The following is a 27511-nucleotide window of genomic DNA, read 5'->3' on the forward strand; positions in this document are numbered from 1 at the left end:
TACTATTGCATGACGCGCTATTACCGTGTTATTATTGGAGTATATCTCAATGGGGGATGCTTTACATGCAGACACCGGACTTGCACAAATCGCAACTTTGTGTTTCGGAGGTGGGAAGGTTAGCAGTCACATTTTGTAGATGGTCAGGAGCTTGTGCGCTGATTTCTGATTGACATATGTACAGTTATAGTTTGACTATAAGGGGCAAAATACTAATTTAGCTTCTCTGTTTAGCTCACAGTCCGTGATTTAATTTTTATACCACAATATCAGCGATTTAGCCTTAGCTCAAATCTGACATTTTTCATGTTTTGGTTTTGGCAATTCAGCACTTGGAAGATAAAATATGCGGCCACCACATTGACGCTCACGAAGGGAGGACGCAGAGCCAAATAATGTGAACACCGTTACTAGACAATTACACAGGTGAGTTGGTCACATTTTGATCCATATCGATGCTGATTAATTGTTAAGTGCCTTCACTAAATCCCATTCACTTGGTTCTGTTTTCCCAGTCCCATCAGTACTTTAAACATTCAAATGTTTACACACGAGTAGATGTCTGCAAAAATATTTCTCGATTGCACGAAGTGTCATGTGTCAGCTTTGAGAAACTGTCTCTGGGGCTGGATTTCCTTTTGACTGAGGCAGTAATTACGACTATGACTAAACGGGGACGTATTTGCTGAGTTAATATGAATACTTTACAGTGAAAATTGAGGGTGATCTGTTCGCAGACTCATGATTTATTCCCTTGGGGGGCAGTGTAGACTGAACAGGAAACCGAAAGCAGATAACGTTATTTGGCTTGTTCAAGCCTCCGATGGCCAACCACGTTTTTTGCATGAGGCAAAGCATAATTAGGTAAAATATGAAACACTTTTTTGCGTTGTACTATTAGCTATTCAGCAACACGGAATGAACTTTCCTGTGTTTGTGCAGCCTGAGTATGTCCGCATGTTGTTGTTCTGACTGACACCTGTCATTCAAGTCCGATTAATCTCAGCTTCTACTACGTTTATCTCCGTGGTTTAAACTCAATCGCCTCCTCTTTAATTGAAGGCCAAGGTCTAATACAGTTTTGTTTGTGCAGGTAAACTGTAAGATGATACAACCTAATGGTAGTAGTAAAGGAATTTGGCTGCTTTCCTCTGTGTGAGCACGGCTCTGTATTAATACCGATGGAGTAAAAGCCCTGAAAAGGGGCAGACGGCAGCCCTCATGTGAATGAGGTGGGGTGGGTGGGTTTGGATACTATTGCCATGGCCAAAGGGAAATCAGCAGTTATGAACAACGTGTGCAAAAGTGAGGAGGGAGTGAAAGGAGGGAGGGAGTAAGGGGAGAAAAGAAATGGGAGGGGGCGCGGGAAGTTGTTTACTACGTTCTTGCCTGCTCTGCCATTTGTTAGATTGTTGGCCTGATATTGATTATTGATTCTCTGGTTTTCATATTAAATTTGTGGTTTGTTCTTGTCTTATATACCCTTCCCATTACTCCAACTCCTGGGTATTGCTCTGAAAGTAAAAGAACCAGGCAAACGACAGACTGACATGACTAATATCTATATTTGAAACCAGTAGTGTTGTTTTCTTGTTGTTTTGCGGTATGACTGTAAAAATCAAAATGACTATTGTAGTTGCAGTAGTCTCAACTGCTTTGTAAATATAAAAAGTACCTTGATGCTGAACCTGAAAATAGTATCCGTTACTGTTAAGGCATATTAAAACAAAAAGTAGAACATAATACTGTGCACTATCAGGTCATTTACAGAAGAGGAAGTGCCAGTAAATGAGTTGGCTCAGCTTGTTAGAGGTGAGAGGAATGTTTTGACTCTCCAGGAGGCTTTTCTCTAGACTTGTGTCAGTAGCCACTCAGAATTAGGTACTACGGTGGCTTATTTTTGGCATAGCTGCTGTCAGGCAGTGGAAGCAGCTATGCTCTAACGCTGTGAGCATTTAGGATAAAAGAATGAGGAGAGCATTTGTCACTCCGTGTAAGAAGGACACAAGGAACAGGGGGGTTGGTGGGTGAAATGTGTTTTCTATTAAAGCAGGAACACAGCATCTTTGGTTTGTGTGCTGTTACTACTGCTTTCCAAGTTTGCGAAAGAGAGGAGAAAGAGGATGGAAAAGCTTAAAAGAAATGGTGAAAGAACACAGACATTGATGGAGTGTTAAAGAAAAGAGGGAGGTGTGATTTGAGTGTGGTATGTGTAGCAAGGGGGAGTCTGCAGTTTTGAGGCGAAATGGAGTGAGTAATTGGAGTAAACACAGAAAGAGGGCGTGGGGGAACTACAGGCCAGACTCCAAAAATTGGGCTGAACCGTGTGGTTCAACAAAAAAAAAACCTCTACTACTGTTTTCCACAGTCATAATCCAAAACAAACATGGCCCAAACTCAGGGCAGATTTCTTTTTTTTCTTGCTGTGACGCTGTACTGATGTGATGTCTTGTACGACTTTCCAGAGACTCCATTAAGTAGCTCCTTTAGTGCTCTCCATTAATGTAGGGCGCAAAGAAACCGCCGGCACGTTGACGCTCTATCACTCACTCTCAGTTGCTGCTGGTGAAGGCTGGGAAAAGCGGCTGGATCCTCTGTGTGTAATCCCAGAGGGTCCAATGTGCTGAGGTCACAGTTCTGAATTGCCTCCAAATGACTTCACCCAGAGAAAGCACCTGCTTGGGGGCGAATCCGCATTAAATCACTCAGTGACCATGGGGAGCTGTAGACAACTTCATCGAATTGGGCAGTTCTCTAAGGAGCACAATTAAGAAACATGCTGCCCTCTACTGCTGCTGTACTAACGTCATATAATGAGCAGGCTACCACTGTATCCCAGGCACCTGTTTTCACTGCAGCTTATATGGGTTCGTATGCTGTGACACCTCAAGATGATGTGGCAGCACTGTGGGACGAACTACTGACTCCAGACGTTGCAGGCTTTGTAGTTTTCAGGTGAACCACTCAGAGTCCTTGAGACTAAGGTTACAGTTCTCAGGTAGAAGTACGCTGGCTGTGTAAATAGGTCACAGATTGTCCTGGGCAGTGAGGATGAACACACCATAAAAAGTCACCCAGGCAGACTGAAGGACAGCCTCTGAACAAATAGATGATAAAAATTGTTACCTTCTGTCTACTCATCATTCATTACATTAAATTTTTTACTTCTCAGTTTTAGGGCATTGTTTAAAACTGTCAATGTTTGCTGTATGTTATGATTGGTTGATGTTGAAGTGACTAATGTGGAAATTGTTTTTGGCTCCTCCACCCTCCCCTTTTTTCTCTCTCCCTGCTATACCTGCTTTTGCTCTTGCAGTTGAAGGACGGAGAAAGAGGGCTGGACAGCCGAGGAAGGGAGCGAAGCCACCTAAAAACAAGGAGTGCTTCACCCTCACCGTTATCCCTCTCCCCCTTTTCCCCCTTTACCCCCATCCCATCCCCTGACAAAAACTCTCCCTGGTATCCACAACATTTCCTCCCTTGTAAACCTGCATACCCCCTAAAGTTCTGATGGATCAGAAAATTCAGGGGGGGGGCTGCCACCCCACCCCCTCTTATATCAGGTGCTCCCACCGGGGAGCGAGAGAAGGAGGGAGGAGGTGGAAAGAAAGAAGATGAGGAGGAAAAGAAAAGAGACAGAGAGAAGGAGGGAGTTGCTGCTGTCTCTGCTGTTGCCGGAGGGGCAGGCACAGGTGGTCAAGGAGTTACCAGCGGTGACCAGTCCCACTTCTCTATCAAAGAGAGCAGCCTGTCTGAGGGTAATGTCAAACTTAAGATTGGTCTTCAAGCAAAACGCATGAAAAAGCCACCTAAGATCTTGGAGAACTATGTGTGTCGACCAGCCTTTAGGGCTACTGTGAGACATACAAGTCGTGGAGGAGGCAGCGCTCGTGGGAACCGTGCAGGGGCTGCCGGTGATGGGCCAGGCAGTCAGAGCCAGAGTCCTTCACATTGTAGGGAAAAAGAGAGGGAGAGGAGTCCCAGCATCAACACACCAGCCTCATCATCTTCATCAGTCCTCTCTTCTAAAGCACCTACACCACCTCCTGCTGCTCCTCCTCCTGCCAGCAGTACCACCTTGTCACCCTCACAAGTGAATGGGAGCGCTCCAGCAAAAAGGGTAAGGAGAAGGGGCATTGTCTATTTATGTACTGACTTAACTTTGCTGAAAGTGAACATGCAGTATTTACAGTCAACATGTTTACCAATGTATTATATTTATTTTGTGCACAGATTTGTGTTTATAAGGAGTTAGCCATCAGAAAGCCAGTGGTCCATAACAAGGTTACTCTAGTAATCATCATGTTATTGCTTAGAAAAAGTGGGGAACATAAATTGTTCTTTAGTTTTCTTTGACTTCTCTGTTGGTCTGTCACTGTTCATCACAAGACGCCCCCTTCAGTCTTTCACCCTCTGTTGTTTATCCTCTGTCTCTGCCTGGCCCAGTCCTCTCCACCCCCTCCTCTGCATGACCTCTCTTTCAAACTCTCCCCGCTGTCCCCCGTCTGACCCTGATAAGTACTATTAAGTTGAGTGTAACTTCCCTCATTGGCATTCCTAGGAAGTAGCCTTTGACAGGAAATCTTATCAATAGCAGAGAGAGCATAGAAATGTCTGATAGATAGTTTGAACTGTATTTAAATAAAAGTGTTATTTCTGCAAAATATTATGTTGCTTTTATTTTAGTTTTACTTGGAGTTAAATTAAGTTTTAGAGACAAACTGTATATATAAATCTATGTAACCTAATCTCTGCAATTCATTTCTCAAATATAATAGTGATTAATCAGTTACTGCATATTAGTTGACATTAATAGTGTGCCATCTTTTTCTGCAGGGTCCACCAAAGATGGATTGCAAGTCTGATACAAAGTCAGACACAAAGTCAGCTACCATCACATCTGAAAGACCCCTTAACCTTCACCGCCCTCCACCAGACAGCAGAACGCATTCCTCTGGAAAGAAAACACCAACTCCACAACCCCATCCCCGGACATCTTCACCTTCTCCACCACTAACTGCATCAAAAGAACCCAATTTTGAAGGTGTCAAACCTCCACAATATACCTACAGCACTGAGAGTCAGAGAGACAAGGACAAAGGTGTTCAAAACTGGGGAGCACCCACAGTCACTGAGAAATTAGCTCAGCTCATAGCAACATGTCCACCGTCAAAGACCCCTAAACCAGCTAAAACCATAAAGACTGACTCCACTCCTCCTCTCCCAAGCTCAGGCTTTATGGCCCCCACAGCCAAGCAACGAGACAGGGCTATGGCCAATAGGAACACATATTCGCGAATGGTCCATCTTTCGCCCCCACCTCCTGTGTCACGGCCACCTGGTCGCCCCTATGGTTCTAGGAACAAAGACAGCATTTTGGAAATTTCACCTAGCCTGATACCACTAAGGAAAGAGGACACAGAAGGGACTTGCAAAGCTAATATAAGTAGCGGTAACAACATCAGCAACAACAGTAGTCGCAGCAGCAGCCCAGCACTCATCTATGGCAATAACCGCCTGTCAGCCATGTCAAAGGACAGCAACAATGACAGCAGCAACAGTAGCATTTCTAAGACGCAGTCACGTCCTGCTCACTGCCTACCCCACACCACATCTTCACCACCGTGTCCCATTTCATCCTCATCCACCACCTCAGTTGAGCAGAGGACAGTGAGTGCAGTTAGTCATCTGGGCTCCCCTGCTCCCTCACAAGGACACCATGCACGAGAGAGTCCTGCCCTGGCAGAGGAAAGCAGTGGAAATGAGAGGGAGCAGGACAGGGACAGCCCCAGAGACTTAACCAAGTGCCCTGCTCCAACAGGAAAGCCAGAAGGGAAAGACAAGGGGGGTAGTAATCAGTCACTGCGAATTGAGAGGGGAAAGAGCTCTAGTCCAAGTAAGCCCAGTCCGAACTGGGATAGTAGCCGATCCGGTCGGACTAGCAGTCCCTCTGAGCCTGTAAGACAAAGGGAACCTTCTCCACTAGAGCCAGATTGTGAAGAAGACTCACAAACGCCTCTTAGAGATGACTCTCCTGATTCATCGATAGACTCTCCTGCAGAGCAGGACAGTAAACCCCTTAAAAAACGCAGGGGGAGGAAACCGCGCTGGAGCCGCATTATGAACAAGGCACAGAGTCAAAGAGCAGGCCAGGACAGTCCCTTCGACCAGAGCAAAACCATCATGCCTTTATCTTCAAGCTTGGAAACGCCTTCACCGCCAGTTAAAAGACCAGTGGGCAGGCCTCCTAATCCAAATAAGGTCAAACCAAATCCTGTGCCACAAGGTCCTGTGTCACAGCTCTTCCCACCCCAGCCTAAGAAAAGAGGAAGGCCAAAGTCGAAAATGCCTAGGCTTGATGGCCCAGCCCATGGGCACCCACCTAACAAGCTGGCTCCCTCCAAGGTTTTTTCTTCTTTAATGAAGTCCAAAGAAGAGCAGGACCCCCCTGTTCTTCACCCAGAGGTGGATCTGAATCCCCCAAAACCTATGCCTAGAAAACGTGGACGTCCTAAGCGCCTTCCCCCTACCTTACCACAGGAGGGTCAGCCTCCTACGTTGGCTCCAGAGGCAGGGGACATGGGAGATAAACGGTTCCGCAGTAAAGGAAATGGGCAGCTTATCATGAAGACTATTATAGGAAAGATCAATAAGATGAAAAGTGTAAAACGGAAGCGTATACTCAGTCAAATCCTGTTAGGCCCAAGAACAGAAGACACCCCTAAAGGTCCCACCAGTTGTGTGGGTGGCTCTGTAGAAGCTGCCACTCAGTCATTGTCATCCCTGGCTGCTTCTTTTGGAGGAAAACTAGGGCCACAAATTAATGTCAGTAAAAAGGGCACAATATACATGGGAAAGAGGAGAGGACGTAAACCAAAAGCAGTAACTGGTGCCACAGCTACTTCACCAACACGAGAACCTTTCCTGTCCCCAAATACCACTTCCCCCCTCCATCACCATCAGTCACAGTCCCAACAACACCAGCTCTCCTCTTCAGAGGTCTTTCCCTCCCCTTCCCTCTCACAATCTAGTGGAGGCCACAGTCCCATCAGTGATGCCAGCTTTGTGGAGCCAGGCTCAGTGCACTTTGCAGGTCATGCTCACTATTCTAACCCCCATCATAGCCACAGCACATTCTCTTTTCCTCCCCCAACCTTTTCCGCCCCTAATCCTCGCAACCCAGGGCTGGGATCGACATCATCATCTATGACCACAGTAGCTTCCCAGAAAAAATCATCTTGCCGTGGATACCATCACCACCACCACCATTACAGGCAGCACTACCATTATCATAAGCTTTCTCCTCCCAGGCCACTCCACCCCACCTCCCCTGCCCCCCTAAGTGAGCTAAAAGAAGCCACTCCATCACCAGTCAGTGAGTCACACAGTGAGGAGACAGTGCCCAGTGACAGTGGTATAGGAACAGACAATAACAGTACCTCTGACCGTGGTGAAAAAGCTGGAGGGGCAGGTTTGGGTGGAATTGGGATGCCACCTGGGATGGGCAGTGCATTATTAATGCCAGGGGTCATGAGTTCAGCTTTGGGTCCAGGGATGGGCCTTAATTCCAGAGGCAGGCGACGACACTCAGCTGCACTTATAGAACATCCCTCACCCTCTCCATCCCCTCACGGAGCAAGGTCATCACCTGATCCCCGAAGACCTCACCCAGCAGCTCCTGCCTCCTCTTTAATTGGACACAAGGAGAAACATAAGCACAAATGTAAACGCCGCAGCCATGGGTGCACCGGCTATGACAAACTAAAGAGACAGAAAAGGAAACGCAAGAAGAAGTACCTGCAGCTGCGCTCCCGCCGACATGACCCAGACTTTATTGCTGAGTTGGATGAAATTGTTGTGAGACTGAGTGAAATACGGATTGCACACCGTACAACAGGACACAGACTTGGCAGTGGAATAGGCATAGCGGCAGGAACCAGTAGAGTGCCAGGGGTGGGGAGCAGAGCCAGTAGTGGCCTAGGTGGCACAGGTGGCCCTCCACCACATCATTATGTCCACAGAGACCTCCTGCCTACAATCTTCAGGGTTAACTTTGGCAGCTTCTACTCCCATCCTGCATACTCCTGTGACCCACTGCACTATGTTCGCAAACCAGACATGAAGAAGAAACGGGGGCGGCCTCCTAAACTGAGGGAGTCCATGTCTGAGGTTCCCTTTGTACCTGGGCTTGGGTTTCCACTTTCAAGTGGAGGCTTCTACCACCCCACCTACAGTGTTCCTTACTCCTCTGGGCCCCTGGAGTTGGGCTATTACAGGCGCTACCCTACAGCTAGTGCTCTGTATCCCCACCCACACCACCAGTCACCCCACACGGCCCCATCCCACCACTCTCACCATTCACCAACTTTCCCCCCTCCTCCTCCTACATCTTATATGCATCATCACCACCCCTCCCATCTCCTGCTTAACCCCTCTAAATTTCACAAGAAAAAACATAAGCTGCTCAGGCAGGAGTACCTGGGAGGAGGAAGGTCTCCTGTCCTGTACCCACCTATGTCCTCTGAGCTTTCTTTCAACTGGCACCACAAACACAAACACAGACACAAACACAGAGAACGTTGTTCTGAAGAGGACAGAGAGGAAGGAGCAAGAGGTGGCTCAGGGAGCCGGGCTAGTGCAGGGATTTCTGATGGTGGAACATCAGGGAAAGAGCGAGTTGGCAGTTTGGGAATGGCGGAGTCTTTGCAACGATGCCGGTTTGGACGAGAACCATCTAATGCAAGTGGCAGCAAGCAAGCAGCTGCTACTTCTGCCAACTCCCCCTCTTCTTCCTCATCCTCATCTGCAGAAAGGTACAAACGCAAAGAGAGCTCAGTGTCCTGTCTAGGGCCCTCCAGGCTTGCCCTAGGTAATAGCTCAAAAGGTCATCACCCAGTAGAGTCCTGGTTCAGGATGGGCAGCTCTGAGGCAGACTATGCTAAGCTTTCACGAAGTCATGTGGCACCTGGCCAGGGTCCCTTCTCAAATGGATGTGCTGAAGTCCCACAGGGTTGCTCCGACAGTGAGGATGAGGAGCCTCTAACTCCAACAGAGGATCTAGAGACTGGAGTCCATGATTCTCCAAACCTTACAAATTTGTTTGCCTCTGCTCTCACCCGCACTACATTAAAGCCTGGCAAGAGTAGGAAGACTGAGGTAGTCCCAGAGACCTCCAGCTTTTCCCGGATGGACCGGCCGATGAGAAAGGACCGCTCAACATCAGCAGAGAGGAGAGAGTTAGGTAAGAACAATGTAGTTGAGTTGTATATTTGCAAACACTAAACTGTAATCATAGCATCCGGGAATTATTTGCATGTATTTGTGGAATTTATTCTTTTAACTGCACTGAATCAAGTACTATTCATGTACCTCAATAAGCTTATGAGTTTAATGAGCTATTTAATACTAAAATCCTTTGACCCAAATTAAATTTGACATTGTTAAAGGTTGTTGAAGTCAATTGTGCACCAAATTCACTTTCCAAAAATAGTTCTGCTGCAGTTGTATCAAGAATCCTAGTGAATATGATTGGCTTATGTGTGATTAGCTTTATGGCTTGGCACAGTTGAAACTGGCACAGGATGCAATCAATTAGATTCAGCTCTGATTCCGGGGCAGTTATTTGGGCAGTTACCCTTTCAGTGTTGCCATGTGGCACATGAATTGGGCTCTCAGATCTTGCTTGACTTCTGCTCAGTGGAACCTGTTTATCTCTTCCTTAATGGTAAAGAACATTTATAGTGGTTAGTACTGGAACCATCCATCTCTAAGTTGTTAAAAATGATGATGTAGCCCTCTTAGCTGCCCCCTATCTAAACAAATACAAGTAAAATGGGCCACTTTTTAAGTGGGAAAAAAGATTCTTTAAAAGACACTTTAACATCCCCTGTGCATACACTGTCTCACATTTGCTAGCATTCACCAGGGTTACAGTCTTTACAAAAATCATGTAATGACTTAAGCTGTCTCTACTGTGACTGTAGATGGTCACAGTTGGGCACAGCTGATGCAGCATTTCTTCCTGAGCTCATCTTTCTGCAGAGGTGGACTGTTTTGTTAACATGCTATATTTAGTAGACATTTTCCTCAAAAGCTCACAGTGTGAGGCCTAGTCCCCTCCTTTAGTACACAATACCTCAGTTATGGTCTTGCTTCATCAGTGTGCCTTGAATGTCTCTCAGTCACCCCAAAGACTGATGTGATTGTGTGTCTGTGTGGGAGGCTTTTTACTGTGTGTGAGTATTACCTTATGTTTATGTGCATGTCTGTAAGTGAGATGGGAAGGTGCCTGTTGAGGCAGCATGATGCGGATCATACCAACCTAGGGTAATCCTGGATTAGAGCTCAGGACAGGGGTCAAACAGCGGTCACAGACTGAAGGCCATGAGTGGGGACACGGCTGGCACACAAGACAAGAAAGGAGTAGCAATAGATAGATGCACTTTGACAGAAGGGTGTTGGCAGTAAGTAACGTGGGAAAAGAGAGGTATAAGATGTATAAAAGAGGAAGTCTCAGGAATTAAATTTTCAAGCCAACAAAATAAGAAGCAAAATGTGTTTCAGTCAACAAGTCCCATAAACGTACATCTCCTAACACTGGACTGACTCATAACATGCAAGACATGGCAATGGGAAAGAGAAATTTGTTGTCTGCACTGATAAAATAGTTATCAGATTAGACAAGTGACCCCACGCATGTGACCTGAGTTACATGTGTGGGGTTCCTAATCTCACTGTGGATAGTCTTTGTGGATCTGCGGATATGGGGCATGTTTTGACACAAAGTTATGGTAACATACCTATAATAAATACATCATAATGAACTATAGATGTATTAATAAAAATAAATAATTCTATTTAATGATTCAGTATGTTACAGGTGGCCATTGATGATCTTTGTATAAGTATAAGTGTCCAGAAATATTTAGTAACTGTTTGAATATAACAATTCCATGAAAAATAAAACTTTTGTATGGAAAGGATTATATGATTTGGAAATAATACTACTTTCTGTCCAGTAAAAGAGAGGCAAGTATGTTGGAGGAAATTGAAGGAAAATAAACTGTTAAATTCTAAGCTTCAAAGCATAGAGAGATAGAGGGGAGAATTTTTCTAAGGTCATACAGGTGGAGAAATGTGGGAGAAGGTGAGAAAGTTGTCGTGATGAAGCTAAGGAGAACAGTGTTAAAATAAAAATATATAAACCTGCTGTCCTACTGTGTGCTACATGTGTGAAAGCAAAACGCCGAACAATTTCTGGACCAGATTCTCCCGACATTGTCTGAAATTTATTTGTAAAAAATAGGTAAAGATAGGTGGAAACTAAAGCAGAATCTTGTAGGAAAGTAAAACGTAAAGGAAAAGTGTGAATGATGAGAATTATTAAAACGGGTTATGGATGTATGAGAAGGGAAAGTGATGTATTGAATCAAGAGGAGAGTCGGAGAAAAAGAGGAGCTGCTAAGAGATGGTGAATAGATGGATTAAAGTTTTAAGTATTAAGTATTTAAGTATTTATTTGTGTTTCCAATTACTTGAGTTTTTACAGATGCCATTGTGTTAGGGAAATCATGGTGTTTTATACTGTGTAGCTCTGTCAAACAAGTCTTTCAGTTCACTCCAGGTGGCTTGATAGTTTTGTACTGTCTGTGTTTTTGCTTAGCTTCAGCGATTCGGATTAATGTCTGGCAGTGTCCCTGTGCCCTTATATCACACAATCAGTATCTTTTTGAGATGCATCACTCATTGTTCAACATAATTGAGATGCGTTTCTATGTCCAGGGTCATCTGGGATACAGACGAGAGGTGTTGCCCTCTCAACCCCTGAAGGGCCTGAAGGTTCCCTGCACCACCGGCAGCAGCACCATCACCAACCTTCTCTGTTTCACCCGCACGTCTCTGCCACTTCCTCCTGCCTCTCTCCCTCTCAGGACTGTTGCCTGGATGCCTCCCTGCCCCACCACACCCATCGGGCACAGCCATTCAAACATAGCCTGCACCACGTCAACAAAATCCTACGTGCTAAGAAGCTGCAGAGACAGGCTCGCACAGGTAACAATGTGGTGAAAAAGAGGGGCCCTGGACGTCCCAGGAAACACCCGTTACCTTCCCCGCCGCCATCCCCACCTCCTGTTGTTGATATGAATCAAAACCGCCACAGAGAAAGAGTTGGCGAATGGCCAGTGGGGGCTAGGGGGCGGGAAGGAGATACTGTGACAGATGCTATTGAGTCGGTAGTTCAGGGTCAGCATAGAAAAGGTCAGAAGAGGAAGCACTGGGAGGGAGATGGGGAAGAGGAAGAAGAAGAGGAAGAAGAGGATGGGGCGGTAGAAGAGACTGAAGAGCAATTGCCTAACAGAGAAGAGAATCTGGGCAATCTTGTGGCAAGGTCCAGGACTGGGACGGCAAGAAGCTGGCTTACCCAGGATGAGCTCCAGCACTTTCGTGGGTAAGCCAATATTCACCACACTGTTGCATGTTTATCTTTTTACCTGAGTCTCAGCTGCGGGACAATTAGAATGATTTACAGAGTATTGATGTGAAGGTGCTGGTATGCATATATAGGAACATTTGTGAAGTCCAGCCACTACTAGAAACCAAATCATGATTCTTATTTTAGCTCAATGGAAAGCAAGCCAGATGGCCACTGCTCCCCAGAACGCCCAGGCACCGTCTCCAGGGAAGAAGCTCCACCCATGCCCATACCCAGCCAACGGGAGAAGCGAGCAGCCAGACCTCCAAAGAAGAAGTTTCAGAAAGCCGGGTTGTACTCTGACGTGTACAAGACTGAAGAGTGAGTCCCATATTCATGTTTATTTTACATTCAAACTTAGCAAAATAAAATTTCTCACAACTTCTCTACTTTACATTCTGCAGTCCCCGGAGTCAGCTTCTGCAACTAAAGAAAGAGAAGTTAGAGTACATACCAGGGGAACATGAGTATGGATTGTTTCCAGCTCCTATACATGTTGGTAAGTGTCAAATTTGATCTGATCAAGTTTTATAACTTTTGCACATTTGCCCATCTTTCATATTTGAATGCTTTCCAGACTTACTCATTTTTCAGGAAACCAGTTTCGAGTTTTAGGACTCTTCTCTTTCAGTTATCACACACCTACATTTTCAGCTATGATTTGGTGAAAACCGAAAATCCTTTCAATAAAAGGCGTTTACATGCAGGAACTTTGTGTTTTTGTATATGTAACAAAAACATTACATCCTTACTTTCTAGTTTAAATTTGATTGTGTCTCTCCAATTTTCTACTGCTTCATTTTTTTCAGGGAAGTACCTGAGACAGAAGCGTATTGATTTTCAGTTGCCTTACGACATCTTATGGCTATGGAAACATGATCAGGTGATCATTCATGTTGTGCTTTTTTGTTTTGTGTTTTATTGTGCTTTTAGGTTTTTATGTACAGAGTAAGAAACTGATGGTTAGTCTCAAAAGTTACAGCTTGAATAGTTTGTTTTTAAACTTTTGTTATTAAACCCCTCTGTGCTTGTCGTCTTTGTGTTTCAGCTTCACAAGAGGCCTGATGTTCCGCTTTACAAAAAGATCAGATCAAGTTAGTATTGAACTTTGTTTGTAGCTTGATCAATTTATGTACTGCTACTTCCCTTTTATTCCATGAGACACAGGCATATTTGCTCCATTGGTTGCCTTGGTTGCTTCAGTTGATTGCATCAGTCAATTGCATTTTTTTGCATTAACATGACTTAAAAATAAGCTGGTTTGCTGGAGAGTGTAAAAAACTTGTAATGTAATCTTATGTTTTTGTCACAGATGTATATGTTGACGTGAAGCCTCTCTCTGGTTATGAAACAACTACATGCAACTGTAGAACTCCTGAGAGCTCAAATGAAAAAGGCTGCCTGGATGATTGCCTGAATAGGTAAAGATATTTCTCAGCTATTTTTAAAAGTTAGCACTCAATTGTAGTTATGTTTATTCAGGAATGTTGTTTAGAAATAAACATAACCTTGAATAGATGGTAAACATTTTGTTAGGACAAAATAATAAGTCTCCACCTATTTTAGATATTTACTGTTGCCTTTTTTTCAGGATGAGCTTTGCTGAGTGCTCGCCGAGCACCTGTCCATGTGGTGATCAGTGTAACAACCAGCACATCCAGAGACATGAGTGGGTGCAATGTCTGGAGCGATTTCGTGCTGAGGGAAAGGGCTGGGGAATCCGCACCAAGGAGCCTCTCCGCTCTGGACAGTTTATCATTGAGTACCTAGGAGAGGTGGTTAGCGAACATGAGTTTAGGTGAGTAGTAGACATGTCTTTTGTCATTCTGCCTTTTCTGTTGCAATTCCTCTGTTAACCTCTTTACTGATTTAGACACACAAATGGTTTAAAATCTCTCTTTTAATCTTCCAATTTGCAATTATTTCCTACCCTGTTTTAGGAGCCGTATGATGGAGCAGTACTTCTCCCACAGTGGCCACTACTGTCTGAATCTGGACAGCGGCATGGTGATTGACAGCTACCGAATGGGCAACGAAGCACGCTTTATAAACCACAGCTGCGAACCCAACTGTGAGATGCAGAAGTGGTGGGTGTCATGGCAGATTTAAATGATTTAAAGTTCCTGCTAATGTCCTTGTGGTGCTTTTGGGTTCTTACCAAAACCCAGATTTGGCTAAACCTTTTCAGGTGCAAGCATGAGCAGCTGCCACAAGTTGTAACTGATGGATAATTTAGCCGGACTTGGTGTAAACTGTGTTTGTGATGACAAAAACACCATACACTCAACGAAAATTGTAATGTTAACTTCCATTAGTAGTAGTTTAGGAGTGGAATTTGCCAATTAAGATAGCTCAGCTGTCACAGGGTATAATAAAGGGTTGTTAAGAGAAGACAGTAGGAGAAGCTGATTAAAAAATGTTCCAGCTTGATAATTTAGTATTTTGTTTTCCAAATGCTTCCGTCACTTAAGGTTTATGAACTAGAAAATAGACTAGCCTATTACCTATTACAATTTCACTTAATTGTTTCACTTATTTATTTTATTACCCAAATCATCAGGCACACCATTTTTATGCCTGATGATTTGGGTGAAATGGGTGAAATGGGGAATATTTTACACACCCTGTAAGAGTACAAATTTACTGTAGTGAAAAATACCATAAAGAAAAGGGTATGGTATGATACAAATAGAGAGTATTCTGCTACAATGTTATATGATGGGATTAGAGAACAGTGGTTACACAACTATTAGTTTTAGTATTATTATAACTAACTAAGTTATAGTGAATCCTGCAGTTGAAGTCACTGTGGATGTGCTTCAGTGCATGTAGTTTTGTAGACCTTGAATGTGTGGCGTTATACTTGCTTACTGTCAGCAATTCCTGAGTTTATTTTAAAGATTTTAAAGTAGTGTTAATTTATTTAAGCTATTCAGTTAGGGCTTAGTATGGATGTTTTACACATGCTCTAAAAGGGGCATATGTGCATATACCTTACCTCAAAACCCCAGCCTTATTAATGTGGTTGTGTGGTGGTAATCTGATGAGATCACCTCAGCCACTCTCTGCCAGGGTTCAGAGACCTAAATGGCTTAAAGGCCTTGCACCACGCCAAAACAATTCACTGGTTTCCTGAGGGATCGTTCTCACAGCATGGATAAATCCACTGCAATAGGAGACCTGACTTAGCTAGCCTCTATGTGCCTGACTTAACTAAATAAAATCTGCTTGTTTTTTTCCTAAGTTGTGATTTGCCTTTAAACGGCGACTCTGCAACACATACTGTTTACCCCTCAAAGGATTTGATAGCAAACGACAAACAACCTGTCAAAGTGTGCCCTCTACCCTGCAGCTTAGACCAACTCATAGTATAGAGCATTGGTGTGTTTATGTTTGTGTGTCTGTGTGTGTGTAATAGACTAGTGTGTAGACTAGTTGAATAGAAATAAAAGACTCCGCAAGGCTGGAGGATTTTCAGCACAAAGCCTGACGAGTCATCCATCTTGTCACAGAAGAGAGATTACATGCAGCCAGGCCTTAGATACAGCTGTAGTGCCTGAAGACAATGCGCTGAACCAGCTTTTTGCCCCTATAGAAAGAATAAATTATCAAGTGGCTGGCAAACAGAATAGTGCGCTTTATTCTTAGAAGAATAGTGAAAGCTGGAGCGCTGCTTCATCTGGAGAGAGGAAAAATAGGGATTACAGTGTGTTAAGTTGGTGCCATATTGAGCACATGAAAACCGGGACTGTCCTGTTTTAATCCTCATTCTAAAATTCCTTTAATTTAATTGTCTTTCTAACATCAATCCGTTTAAACATTAAGTTGGAATTTTAGACAGGAACTTGAAAACTGGAGGGAAATGCCCCTCTTAAATCTGACTCAGACACCCCAATGTTCACTCACATTCAAAGCTCATGATTGAACCTAACTTAACTGCAAAGTTGTGCTCTCCATAGATAATTGTCAAACTCTTCCATTGTTGGCCTGAAAATGACACTATTTTTTGTTCTGAGCTAAACTGGTGCGTGTTGTTACCTGTTACTTACCAACCTGTTAGTTGGAGTAATGCTTTATGTATATTTGGAGCATTTCCTTACTACTGTAATAAGATTTTATCTTGTTACTTAATTAACGGAGCACTATTCTTAAAAAGCTGATGGCCTCCTGGCGGGTAAAACCACATCCTTGCCGTTTTAGTACCTGACAGCAAGGGAAATATCTTTAAGTATCTTGTTTTCTGTTTTTCCATTTTCTTTTTCCTCAAATTGTTATATACTCGAGTTCTTTATTATAATTAATGCAGTTTTTTAATTTTTTTTTATACAGCTGGATTTACTTACTTTGCCTCTTGTTTCTTATAGGTCAGTGAATGGAGTGTACAGAATTGGCCTCTTTGCCCTTAAAGACATCAGCAGTGGCACTGAGCTCACCTATGACTACAACTTTCACTCCTTCAATACAGAAGAGCAGGTAAAGCATCAGTAACCAATCTGACCTCCTCATGGAATAATACTTTAGAAATGTCTTTGTAGCTGTAAAATTACATCTTGCTGTTTCTCTTTTCTTTGTTTTTCTTTACAGCAAGCGTGTAAGTGTGGCTCGGAAAGCTGCCGGGGCATCATCGGAGGGAAAAGCCAGCGTATTAATGGGCTGCCCGCAAAGACAGGAGGAACTCGGCGGCTGGGACGACTCAAGGAGAAGAGGAAATCCAAACATCAGCTCAAGAAACGAGTGAGTGATGAAAAGAACACTTCTGAGAAAGAGTCTATAATAGTTTGTTCTAAATGATTTATACTAATTTGCTAATAAGATTCAGAAACTAAAGTGTTATCTGTCATCACTGATGGTTTAATAAAAGACTAGTCCAAATCTCATAGTGCTTGTTAAATATCAGGTGCATTCTCTATGTAGGGCATGAATGTATCTGTGTCCCAGAGGTACTCTTAGTGGGCCACAAGGTATCTAAAAAAGTAACTCAGAATACCTTAAAGGGTATATGTTTGAATTAGGACTGAATCGTATGACCTAAAATTTAACAGTGTATCATGTTATGCTTAAATTTCTAAAAGTTTTTAAAATCTAATTGAACCTGGCAGTGACAACAGGATTAACATCTAAGCTTTTAGGTTAAGGATTGTTTTCTATCAAGCTCAGTGCATGCTCTAATACAATTTTCCTTATATTCAGGAGGAAGAATCGAGTGACAGCAACAAGTTTTACCCTCACCTCATGAAGCCCATGTCCAACAGAGAGAGGTAAAAACACTTAACCGATTAAAATTTGAATGGGTTCTTGGTGAAATCTTTCAATAAAAATATTTGGTTAAATATCTAAAATTGTAGTTAGTGCAAGTAAAATAAGTTCTGTCCTTTCTTCCTCAATCATCAGGAACTTTGTCTTAAAGCACCGAGTGTTTCTCCTGAGGAACTGGGAGAAGATGAGGGAGAAACAAGAGCTGCTGAAGAGAGAGGGTGAGAGAGAGCGGGACACTGGCACTCTGTCCATGTATACACGCTGGGGAGGAGTCATCCGAGACGACGGCAACATTAAGTCAGGTGAGTATATGAGTTTGAAGATAGGAAGGTTAGACTTAGATAAAAGAGGCTCTGCACAACTTGTAAGCATGTAACGGAAATGTTAATGTTCTGAAATGTAAAGTAAAAGTTTAAAAAAGAAACTTTGTGTGTAATACTTATTCCTGGTTTGCAGATGTGTTCCTGACGCAGTTCTCGGCCCTGCAGACGTCACGGTCAGTTCGCACACGAAGACTCGCCGCTGCAGAGGAAAATACAGAAGTCACGCGCACTGCACGCCTCGCACACATCTTCAAAGAGATTTGTGACATGATCACCAGCTACAAAGGTTAGTTTATAAGGGAAGAAATATTCACACTAGTGTATATATAGACAACCACAGAAAGTTGCAGCCGTGTCTGTGTTATCTTATGCTCAATGTGACATTTCACATTAGTTTCATATCATCTACTCGATCTCTGGCATGTACAGACTCATACACACGTTACAACACAAACAACATTCAGAGCAACAGATGGTTTTCTCTTGCCCTCGGAACAAGTCGTGATAGTTACAACACGATCCCACACAGGGAAGATAAATGATCTTTGTTATTGTTTTTATTATTAATATAACATGACAGAAACATTAAACAGTTGGTATCATACAATCATACATGCATATAGTAAAATTGTAAATATTGTGATTTTTATGTTAACAAAACTAGTAGCAACTGACAAAATACTAAATACTTTCTCCAGGTTATTCAGTACACATTCACTACAAATACAAAGCATAAGTGAAGATTAGTCATGGGCGTAGGAATTGTGGTATGTTTGATAAGCTTTGTGTATTATTTTAGCTTAGTGTCGAAGCTTTGAAACTATAGCTGTGATTCCAACTGACTGTGAGTGACTGGAAGTTGTGTTGGAAGAGTGTTTGCTAAATAACTAAAATGGAAAACATAATTATTATGTATTAATTGTTTACAGCTTACCAATTAATCAGTTGTTTCTGGATTTAATCACATTGATATAACATTTATTGTGCATTTAAAACATAGTTGCTGAATTTCTAAACGCTAAACTACCTGTCTACCTATGAAATATTCTCTTTAATAGGAACTCTAGGCTCTAAACCATGTCTGTTTTGAGTCTATGCTTATATTGTATTAGAAGGTGCTGCAATTTGAAAATGATGACTGGAATTGTATTCTTATATCTTAACTTAGATTCATCTGGTCAGACACTTGCTGCTCCGCTGGTAAACCTTCCATCGCGGAAAAGGTAAGAGCTGCAAACCCGCATGTCGACTATTTCATTCATAATGTTTAGCTGTTATGCACTCAGCAGAGTTACTGTGTTATCTTGTCTATCAGTGTACAACACCCACATGGTGTAACAGTTTATTTTGCACAGCGCATTTCAGCCGTGACAGCCTGTGCTTTGATTCTTGTCCAGTATTGACAGTAATCACTGTGTGTCAAAACAATAACAACTCATTATTTTTCTTTAGCTACATGGCAAACAGTTTATTTTATATTAAAACACTGGGTCTGGTCGTATGGTTTCCACTAGGATATTGTTAATATCTGCAGACTTTATATTCAGATTCATTAGATTTTTTAAATGTATTTTTAGTGTTGACATATTAGATCTGCAAGACTAATTGTGCTCTTTTGGTATGCCCCAAAGGAACAGCCAGTACTATGAGAAGGTGTCTGACCCTCTGGACCTCAGCACCATTGAGAAGCAAATTCTCACCGGGCACTACAAGACCGCTGAAGCTTTCGACACAGACATGCTCAAAGTGTTTCGTAATGCTGAGGTATGCAGGTGGTACTTGAATCAGTTGCTACCATTAATGATCCTGTGTTGTTTTTGAAACCTGCAAAAACAGGAGCTCCGTCTCTCTCTTATCTTTATCTTTCACCCCATGCACCCAGTACATCAGTCTTTTTTGAAATGACACAAGTTGTAGTTGCTGTGGTGTTTGTTTGTTTGTTTCAGAAATACTGCCCCTAAAGCACAGATGTTTTTTACATTTGGTGCATCATACTGGAACTCAGTTTTATTGGTCTATTTGTTGCCTTCACTGGTTAGTGGTTGGGTCTATTACAAGTTATCTGCAACCTGCAAAAACACATTTATGGGCACATGTGGGCTACGTGTAGGCAGGTAGCAGGTGAAATAAAGGTGATGAAAACAAAAAAGAGAATTTTTATTTAGCTATTTTTTTCTTCATCTAATAATAATAATAATAGTGTACAAGTGTAGCTGACTGACAGCAGCTGGGAGTTTGCATATGTGGACAGAGGATTAGTGCAAAATATTTTATCTTTGTGTCACTTTGCATTACACAAACAGCCTGGAGCTGAACAAGTGTGTTGTACTTTTAAATGAGACAGTATTTACTGACAAGTTGTTCTACAAGTCCTTTCGATTAAGTAACCTACAGCCTCGCTGAGTATTGAAGTGAGTGACTAATAGAGCATTTGTTTAACTAGCAATAGTATAATGGGATGGGCCATGTCTGAATTTAATTAAGAACAATTGTGGGTACAGGGTTGGGTCCAAACTTTGTGTTTACGCTCACAAAACTCTGCATTCACAGATTCCCAGAATCTAAATTACCCTTAAATGAAGGAAATTACATAAATTTACCACATAGACATATAATCTTGTTTATATTTACTGCTGCTTCAATAAATAAAATACTGCAGTCATGAACAAACCCATTATTATTACTTTAGTCTAATACATCTATTACTTGAAAATATTTTTTTGCAAACTTAACACTTGGTGTTAGAGATAAGTCTGTTAATTTATGTCAACAGTCGTGTGATTGCATTAAGGCGAACACTGCTGCAGAGTCCAGTCTTTATCAGTTGTAACATGGGTAACAAGAATTGTTGTGGGACTCATGAGTGTGATCTCAGATTTTCAAAGTCCAATCAACATTTGAAAACCTCATTAAAATGATCATTTAAGTTGTTAACCTGCAGCTCCAGCAAAATTTTCCTCCTACTCAGTCATTGCTTTCATTTCTTCTGCAATGCACAAACACCTCCCTAATGGGATATAACTTCACAAGTGCTGATCCTCTGTGCACACAATGCAGGTTCTTTACTTTTACGTCTGTATGGTGTAGCAGTTTAAACAAGTGCCACTTGAAACCTCTCAAAGGAGCTTACTCCTCCATTCAGAGAAGTTTGAAGTGGATGTCTAAATTAGATTGACCCGTGGTCCCAGTGCCATTTTTGGCAGACAGAAAAAAGGGATGGGAATGTGGCTCATTGTTAAACCGAGAACAGCAGGATGTTTCCTGTGAAATTTTGGCAGCTGCAAATTTAGTTTAAATACATCTTTTCTATGTCATTGACCTTGTTCTGAAGCAAATTGACTTTAGCTCTGCAGGCAGATCACCTCTGTACCTTGTCCAAGTGACTAACTAATGAGGGTAGTCTGGGGTTAAACGTGCATTCTGCTCCCTTAGATATGGATTATGTAATCTCTTTATGCTGTTTTTTAAGGTCTTGACCTTTTGCCTTGGGTCAGAACACCCTATTAGTAACAAAGCAGCTGTATTTACGATTCTCCTCCTTTTCTCACCAGAAATATTACGGCAGGAAGTCATCGGTAGGCAGGGATGTGTGCCGGTTGCGGAAAGCCTACTACAGTGCACGTCATGAAGCTGCTGTCCAGATTGATGAGATTGTGGGCGAGACTGCCAGCGAGGCCGACAGCTCAGATTCGCTGGAGCGGGACCATGGCCACCACCACCATGGAGGGAGCGGACTGGGGTCCCACAACAAGGATGATGATGTCATCCGTTGCATCTGTGGCATGTACAAGGACGAAGGCCTGATGATCCAGTGTGAAAAATGCATGGTAAGAAAAAGTGTCAGATACATATACCTGGAACAAGCTTGTGAAAAACCTAGTTTTATACAGATACATTTCCCATCATTCTTTCTTTTCTCACTGGTTGATGGGTTACACCTGCTGTAGTGGCTGCTTTTTTTTAGACTTCGCCTAACTAAGGAGTACTTTGTCAAGGAGATTTTCCAAAGCAGAGTGAGCAGTCAGTCCTTTGTGTATATTTATAGACAAAAGTAAACAAGGCAGGTCACAAATATTGATGGAGCATGAATTCAGAAGCTACCACAGCTGTAAATCACCAGCACAGGAGACTGAATCAAATAGTTTTGTCCTTGTTAGTGATTCAAAACAGAAAAACTGAGACTTTATCAGTGCCAGCTCTGTGATAATTGATTCAATCTCTAATTTTTTTATAGGAGGTAATAATTGTTCATGTAATTCTAGGTGTGGCAGCATTTTGACTGTATGCGGCTGGAGACCGAAGTGGAGCACTACTTATGCGAACAGTGTGATCCTCGACCTGTAGACAGGGTATGTCTATCAACAGCCATGAAAACATTTTATGTTGACCCTCTCTAGGCCACATTTGCAATCAGCCTCTTCTAATCTCACTCTTGTTGTTGTCACTATAGGAGGTTCCCATGATACCACAGCCCAGCTATGCCCAGGCTGGCTCTGTCTACTACATCTGTCTCCTTAGAGATGACCTGTTGCTACACCAAGGTATTACTATTAATTAAGCACAGTTTAGTTTTTATCTAACTGCTCTTGAATATCTGACCTCTGCCAGGTAAAGGTTGATGTAGTTATAGTTGCAACTTTTTAAATGTACCATTGTACACAAGTAACCTGTGTGTTTGTGTGTACAGGTGACTGCGTGTATCTGATGAGAGATAGCAGACGCACACCTGAGGGCCAGCCTGTCAGACAGTCTTATCGTCTCCTTCCTCACGTCAACAGAGACAAACTCGACATCTTCCGAATTGAGAAACTCTGGAAGAATGAGAAGTGAGTTAACGGAAATTGTACTAAAGATATCTTGTGGTAAATGTTACAGGTAAAATTGTTGTAATTGCCTATTGCTATTAAATATTTGTTGAGGTGCATGTGTAATAGACTGGCCTTTTTTGTGTCCTTTCACATTCTACAGGGGTGAAAGGTTTGCCTTTGGCCACCACTACATCCGTCCCCGTGAGACACATCATTCTCCATCGCGGAGGTTCTACCACAACGAGTTATTCCGCATGCCACTATATGAGATCATCCCCCTGGAAGCAGTGGTGGGAACCTGCTGTGTCCTCGATCTCTATACTTACTGCAAGGGTGAGGGGACAAACACATGTGCAAACCCATATGTACTGGCTTTAATCATCATTTTGGATTGTCCTTACATTTTTTTAAGGGTAATCTTTTCCTTCAACTACTGCTGAGATTTACTTTTTGCTTAACATAGTCCCACGTGTGAATTCAGTCAGGCTTAAATCACAACATATTAGAACAAATACACACGTATTTGTTATTCAAATCTGTTTTATAGATTTTTTAACAACATATGCTGCAGCAGTTTCTGGATGTAAGAGTTCTTGTCTTCATACAGGACGACCGAAAGGTGTCAAAGAGCAGGATGTGTACATCTGTGATTACCGTTTGGACAAGTCGGCTCACCTGTTCTACAAGATCCATCGCAACCGCTACCCAGTCTGCACCAAGCCATATGCCTTCAACCACTTCCCCAAGCGGCTCACGCCCAAAAGAGACTTCTCGGTGAGGGTGATGGGGGGTCTTGACAGGGTGGGATCACTGCGCTGGAATGTATTCTTGATTTATAATTACTGAAAGATATTTTAAGAGCAGAGGTAATATTACAGCCCAGGGCACATTTTGCTTTGGCACCTAATCTTGCTCACAGTTTTTGCCTGCAGCACAGTCACAGGTGAAGGCGGGGCTAACCAAAAACAAATGAGAAAAACCGCAACTGTGTATTGATTCTGATCCAAACCACATAATAGACCGCAGGGAGACACATCCAAAATCCTCTTTTGCCACTAATGTTATCATTTTGACAACATATATTTGTTAATACATTGTAATAATAGCAAACTTGAAGAGAACGTAACTGTAACTAAATAGCAGTTATGGTAAACTAAACAAGTGCTCTCCTAAAAAGTTTGTTGTTTTAAATTAAGGTGACTTTCCAAAACTGATTTCTAAACTGTTGCACTGATATTGTTGTCTAGATTATTATCCACATACAATAACAAAGTATTTGCAAACACTGTCTGATTGTGACATTTTTTCAGCCTCATTATGTTCCTGACAACTACAAGAGGAATGGGGGCCGCTCTGCCTGGAAGAGTGAACGACCCAAAGGAGCTGGAGGCTGTGAGGATGACGGCTCTTCCTGTGACCGGGGTGATGACTTCCCACCTGAGGTGGAAGATGGGAGAGGAGCAGAGGATGACTTGGACATAGCTCCAGAGGATCCTGAACTTCTCTCATTGAAGTCCAGAAGAGCGGAGAGGGAAGGGGACGCAGACGAGGATGAAGACGAGGAGGAAGAGGAAGGGCAGGAAACTGAGGAACGCAAGGAGCTGGAGGATAGTTCCACTGAGAGGATAGGAGAGATGCTAGAACTCCCGTCGTCCTCTGCCTCCTCACCATTACACCTTCCAGCTCTGGGTAGGAGGGAGGCCCAGAGGGAACGACTCAACAAAATTCTGCTGGATCTGCTGCACAGAACTCCCAACAAGAATGGTGAGGGGCCGGGAACAAAGCAGGGGGGTAGGTCAACAGATGAATGAGGGCTAACCTTTCAGACCACTTGTCACACATCATTTTAACATACTAAATAACAAATTTGTAAGCGTCTGTAACAGAGGCTCCTTTGCTCACCTTTACCTTTGCTGATTCTTTGATATAATAATGTGTGTCAGCTGTTACTGTCTAATCTATTCATTCCTCTTCTCTCCTTTTCTCTGTGTTCTTCTAACAGCAATAGATGTCACTTATCTCCTGGAGGAGGGCGCTGGGCGTCGGTTACGGCGACGGACGCTTGGATTTGGTGATTTTGTGGGGAGAAAATAACATTGCTACGTGCCTGTCAAGCACACTGCCTTTCACTTGTGAGCAAGAGGCAGAAATTGGAGAGACAGCAAAAAGGGAAACAAGCATTGTTGGTTATCCAACCATTAAGGACCACAATGCATCCCTGGGGGCCTCTTCCAGTTTACCTCTTCCAAGACTGTCTCTCAATTCTGAGAGGGTGGAGGGGGTTTGGAAGCGCTGACTCCATGGCAATTTCAGAGTTCTCAAGGAGCACGAAGAGAGAGCTGGCCCAGACTTCTTGCTTATTTAAGTAGTTGGATGCAAAACCTTTCTGTTTTTTTTAAATGAACATAGGAGAAATAACCAATGCACTTAAAAGCATTGAACATTACAAACATGGGTAGATAAATTCCACTAGCAAGCATCAAAAATTAAACAAGTGGTACTGAATAGGGAAAGACAGAGGAAGGGATGCCTAGTCATTTGAGTCAGTAGGGATTTATATGCTGGAGAATTGTTCCCCCTAGTGGGGCTTAGCTGCAATGACAAAATTTGACAGATGAGAGAAGATCTGCGATGGGACCGTGGGGGAAAATGGCATAGAAGAAATGTAACTTGAGCGGTGTGCTCAGATGCTGCTCATGGAGAAGCGTGAACGAGGGTGGCGAACTGCACTTTTGGTACCATGGATATTGTGAAGCTCTGTGTAATGTATCTATAATGAAAACACACTAACACTCTCACAGTATTGGATGATGCAGTCTGAAAAAAGTGAGTTAAAAAGTCTATTATCTTTTTCCTGTTATACTGTAGTAACTCATTTAGGAGCAGAAGAAGCCAGGGGTGTGTTTGTTTTTAAAGTAACGGGAGGGGAGGGAGGATTGAGTGTGCGCTTTTGTCAGTCAAAGTGTCTTGCTGAGGTTTTAATTTTTTATTTTCTTGTGAGGCAGTCAGCTTCGCCCCTTCTTTTTCGAAGTAACATGATTCACCAGCTTAACTAAGTCAGGCGTGTGGGTGGGACACCGGCTTTAACTGTAACGCCTTACACAGCCGTGCTCCGACTGCCTTGCGTGCAAGTGTGTGCGTTGAGTACACACTTACTGTGTGTCTGTACTCTGCCAGATTTCTTGAAGATATACCTTTTTAAAAAAAATGAAAAAAATTAAGGGCTTGATGGCAATTAACAGTTTTAAGAAAACTATGGAAAACAATACTTAACATGAAATGTATCGTGATGGTCATATTTTCTTAATATTCTGTGAGATGGGTGGGGCGGTGTATACTGTATATTGGGAGGGAAGGGGCCTTAAGATCCTTTTTTGTCTTTAGACTATGTTTTTGGTTGCCATGGAGAATGTTTTAAAAAGAAATTGTGATATTTGACGAGATTTCTTTCACCCCCCCAAATGCCTCTGCTAATAAAGGGACATTCTGCAATGTCCCAGAGCGTTAAACTGACAGAAGTGATGAGAATGAGACACGGATGGAGAGAGGGAGGGAGGAAGCTGTACAGTGCCAAGTTATGTAAATATACACACTTTACATTGAGGAGTGTCTCCAAAAGCAATATCTTGAAATTAATTTGTTTATTATTGTACTGTACAGGACTCAGCCCTAAATGTATTATGATTATAATAATGATGATAATATAATTTCTTCCGTTTGTATTACTATAATGAAGACACTTAAACCTGGAGGAAATGATTTTTTTAATGTCCAGAAAATCTCACCATAACTGTCCTGATGACATGAAACTTAAGCTGGGTTTTCGTTGCCTATAAATGAAATTCATCTATGTACTGCATGAGCAAGAAGAATGTCTAACAGACACAGAAGGCATTGGGACATGACAGTGACACAGCAACGGCACCTTTGTCAGTGAATATTGTTAATAATATTACTTTTAAGGAGAAATGTACTCCTTGTTTTTTGCTGCAAAGTGTTGAACACTAAAAAAACAAACCAACATAAAAATGTTATGATATTTTTAAATGGTGACAGAAACAAAAGTAAAGCTGTCAGCCCAATATCATGTTATTATTTTCGTTTTTCTTTCAAATAGGAAATGGTTCTGTTTTGTGATAGCAGTCATTGTATGATGCTTGTACTTGTATTTGTGTGTTTTGTGTGATTTGTTTAGTTATTTTTAGACAATCACAAAATAAGATGCAAGCATTGTAAATGGCAGACTGGTGGACATTTTGTGATGTGTACAGTTTGTCAAAAAAACTTCTTCCACTCGTTAAAAGTTTGTAATTATGATTCTTAAGTCATGAAAAATGCTGTTGGTTTTTACTTTTTGTTTTATATTTGTTTTTGTTTTTTTGTTTTGTTTGTTTTTTAATAAAAAGCACTACATTATTGTGAATACACTTGATGTTGTTGATGTCTTTATGGTCATTTAGTAGGAGCATGTTACATAAACAGTAATGTAACTTCCTCATTCGTCTTTAAACCTCGCGATATTTCAGAACTTAAGCGCTGATGTTTTGTATCAGCGGTCTTAACTAATAAACGACATAACTATTAAAATTAAATCAACTATTTAAACACACAACTATTGATTATTTACAAACAAATGTACAAATACAAATAAA

At 42.3% G+C, this 27511-nt stretch overlaps 1 protein-coding gene across 1 annotated transcript; it reads left to right on the forward strand.

Annotated features, from left to right (window-relative positions):
- Positions 1–3511: 3511 nt before the first annotated feature.
- ash1l (ash1 (absent, small, or homeotic)-like (Drosophila)) lies at positions 3512–27291 on the forward strand (the record flags this gene model as incomplete). The annotated part of the gene is made up of 25 exons (XM_026348079.2): positions 3512–4120; positions 4837–9241; positions 11782–12448; positions 12620–12793; positions 12877–12971; positions 13282–13355; positions 13521–13566; positions 13785–13893; positions 14064–14270; positions 14413–14559; positions 16837–16945; positions 17057–17206; positions 17663–17730; positions 17864–18030; positions 18185–18337; positions 19220–19274; positions 19683–19815; positions 21603–21878; positions 22314–22400; positions 22502–22592; positions 22739–22877; positions 23020–23192; positions 23467–23633; positions 24170–24623; positions 24862–27291. Coding segments are annotated over 25 exons (8847 nt in total), but the record flags the coding sequence as incomplete, so codon positions are not given.
- Positions 27292–27511: the final 220 nt, after the last annotated feature.

This window comes from Anabas testudineus, chromosome 11 (assembly GCF_900324465.2).
Source record: "Anabas testudineus chromosome 11, fAnaTes1.2, whole genome shotgun sequence".
Classification (NCBI taxonomy): Eukaryota; Metazoa; Chordata; class Actinopteri; order Anabantiformes; family Anabantidae; genus Anabas; species Anabas testudineus.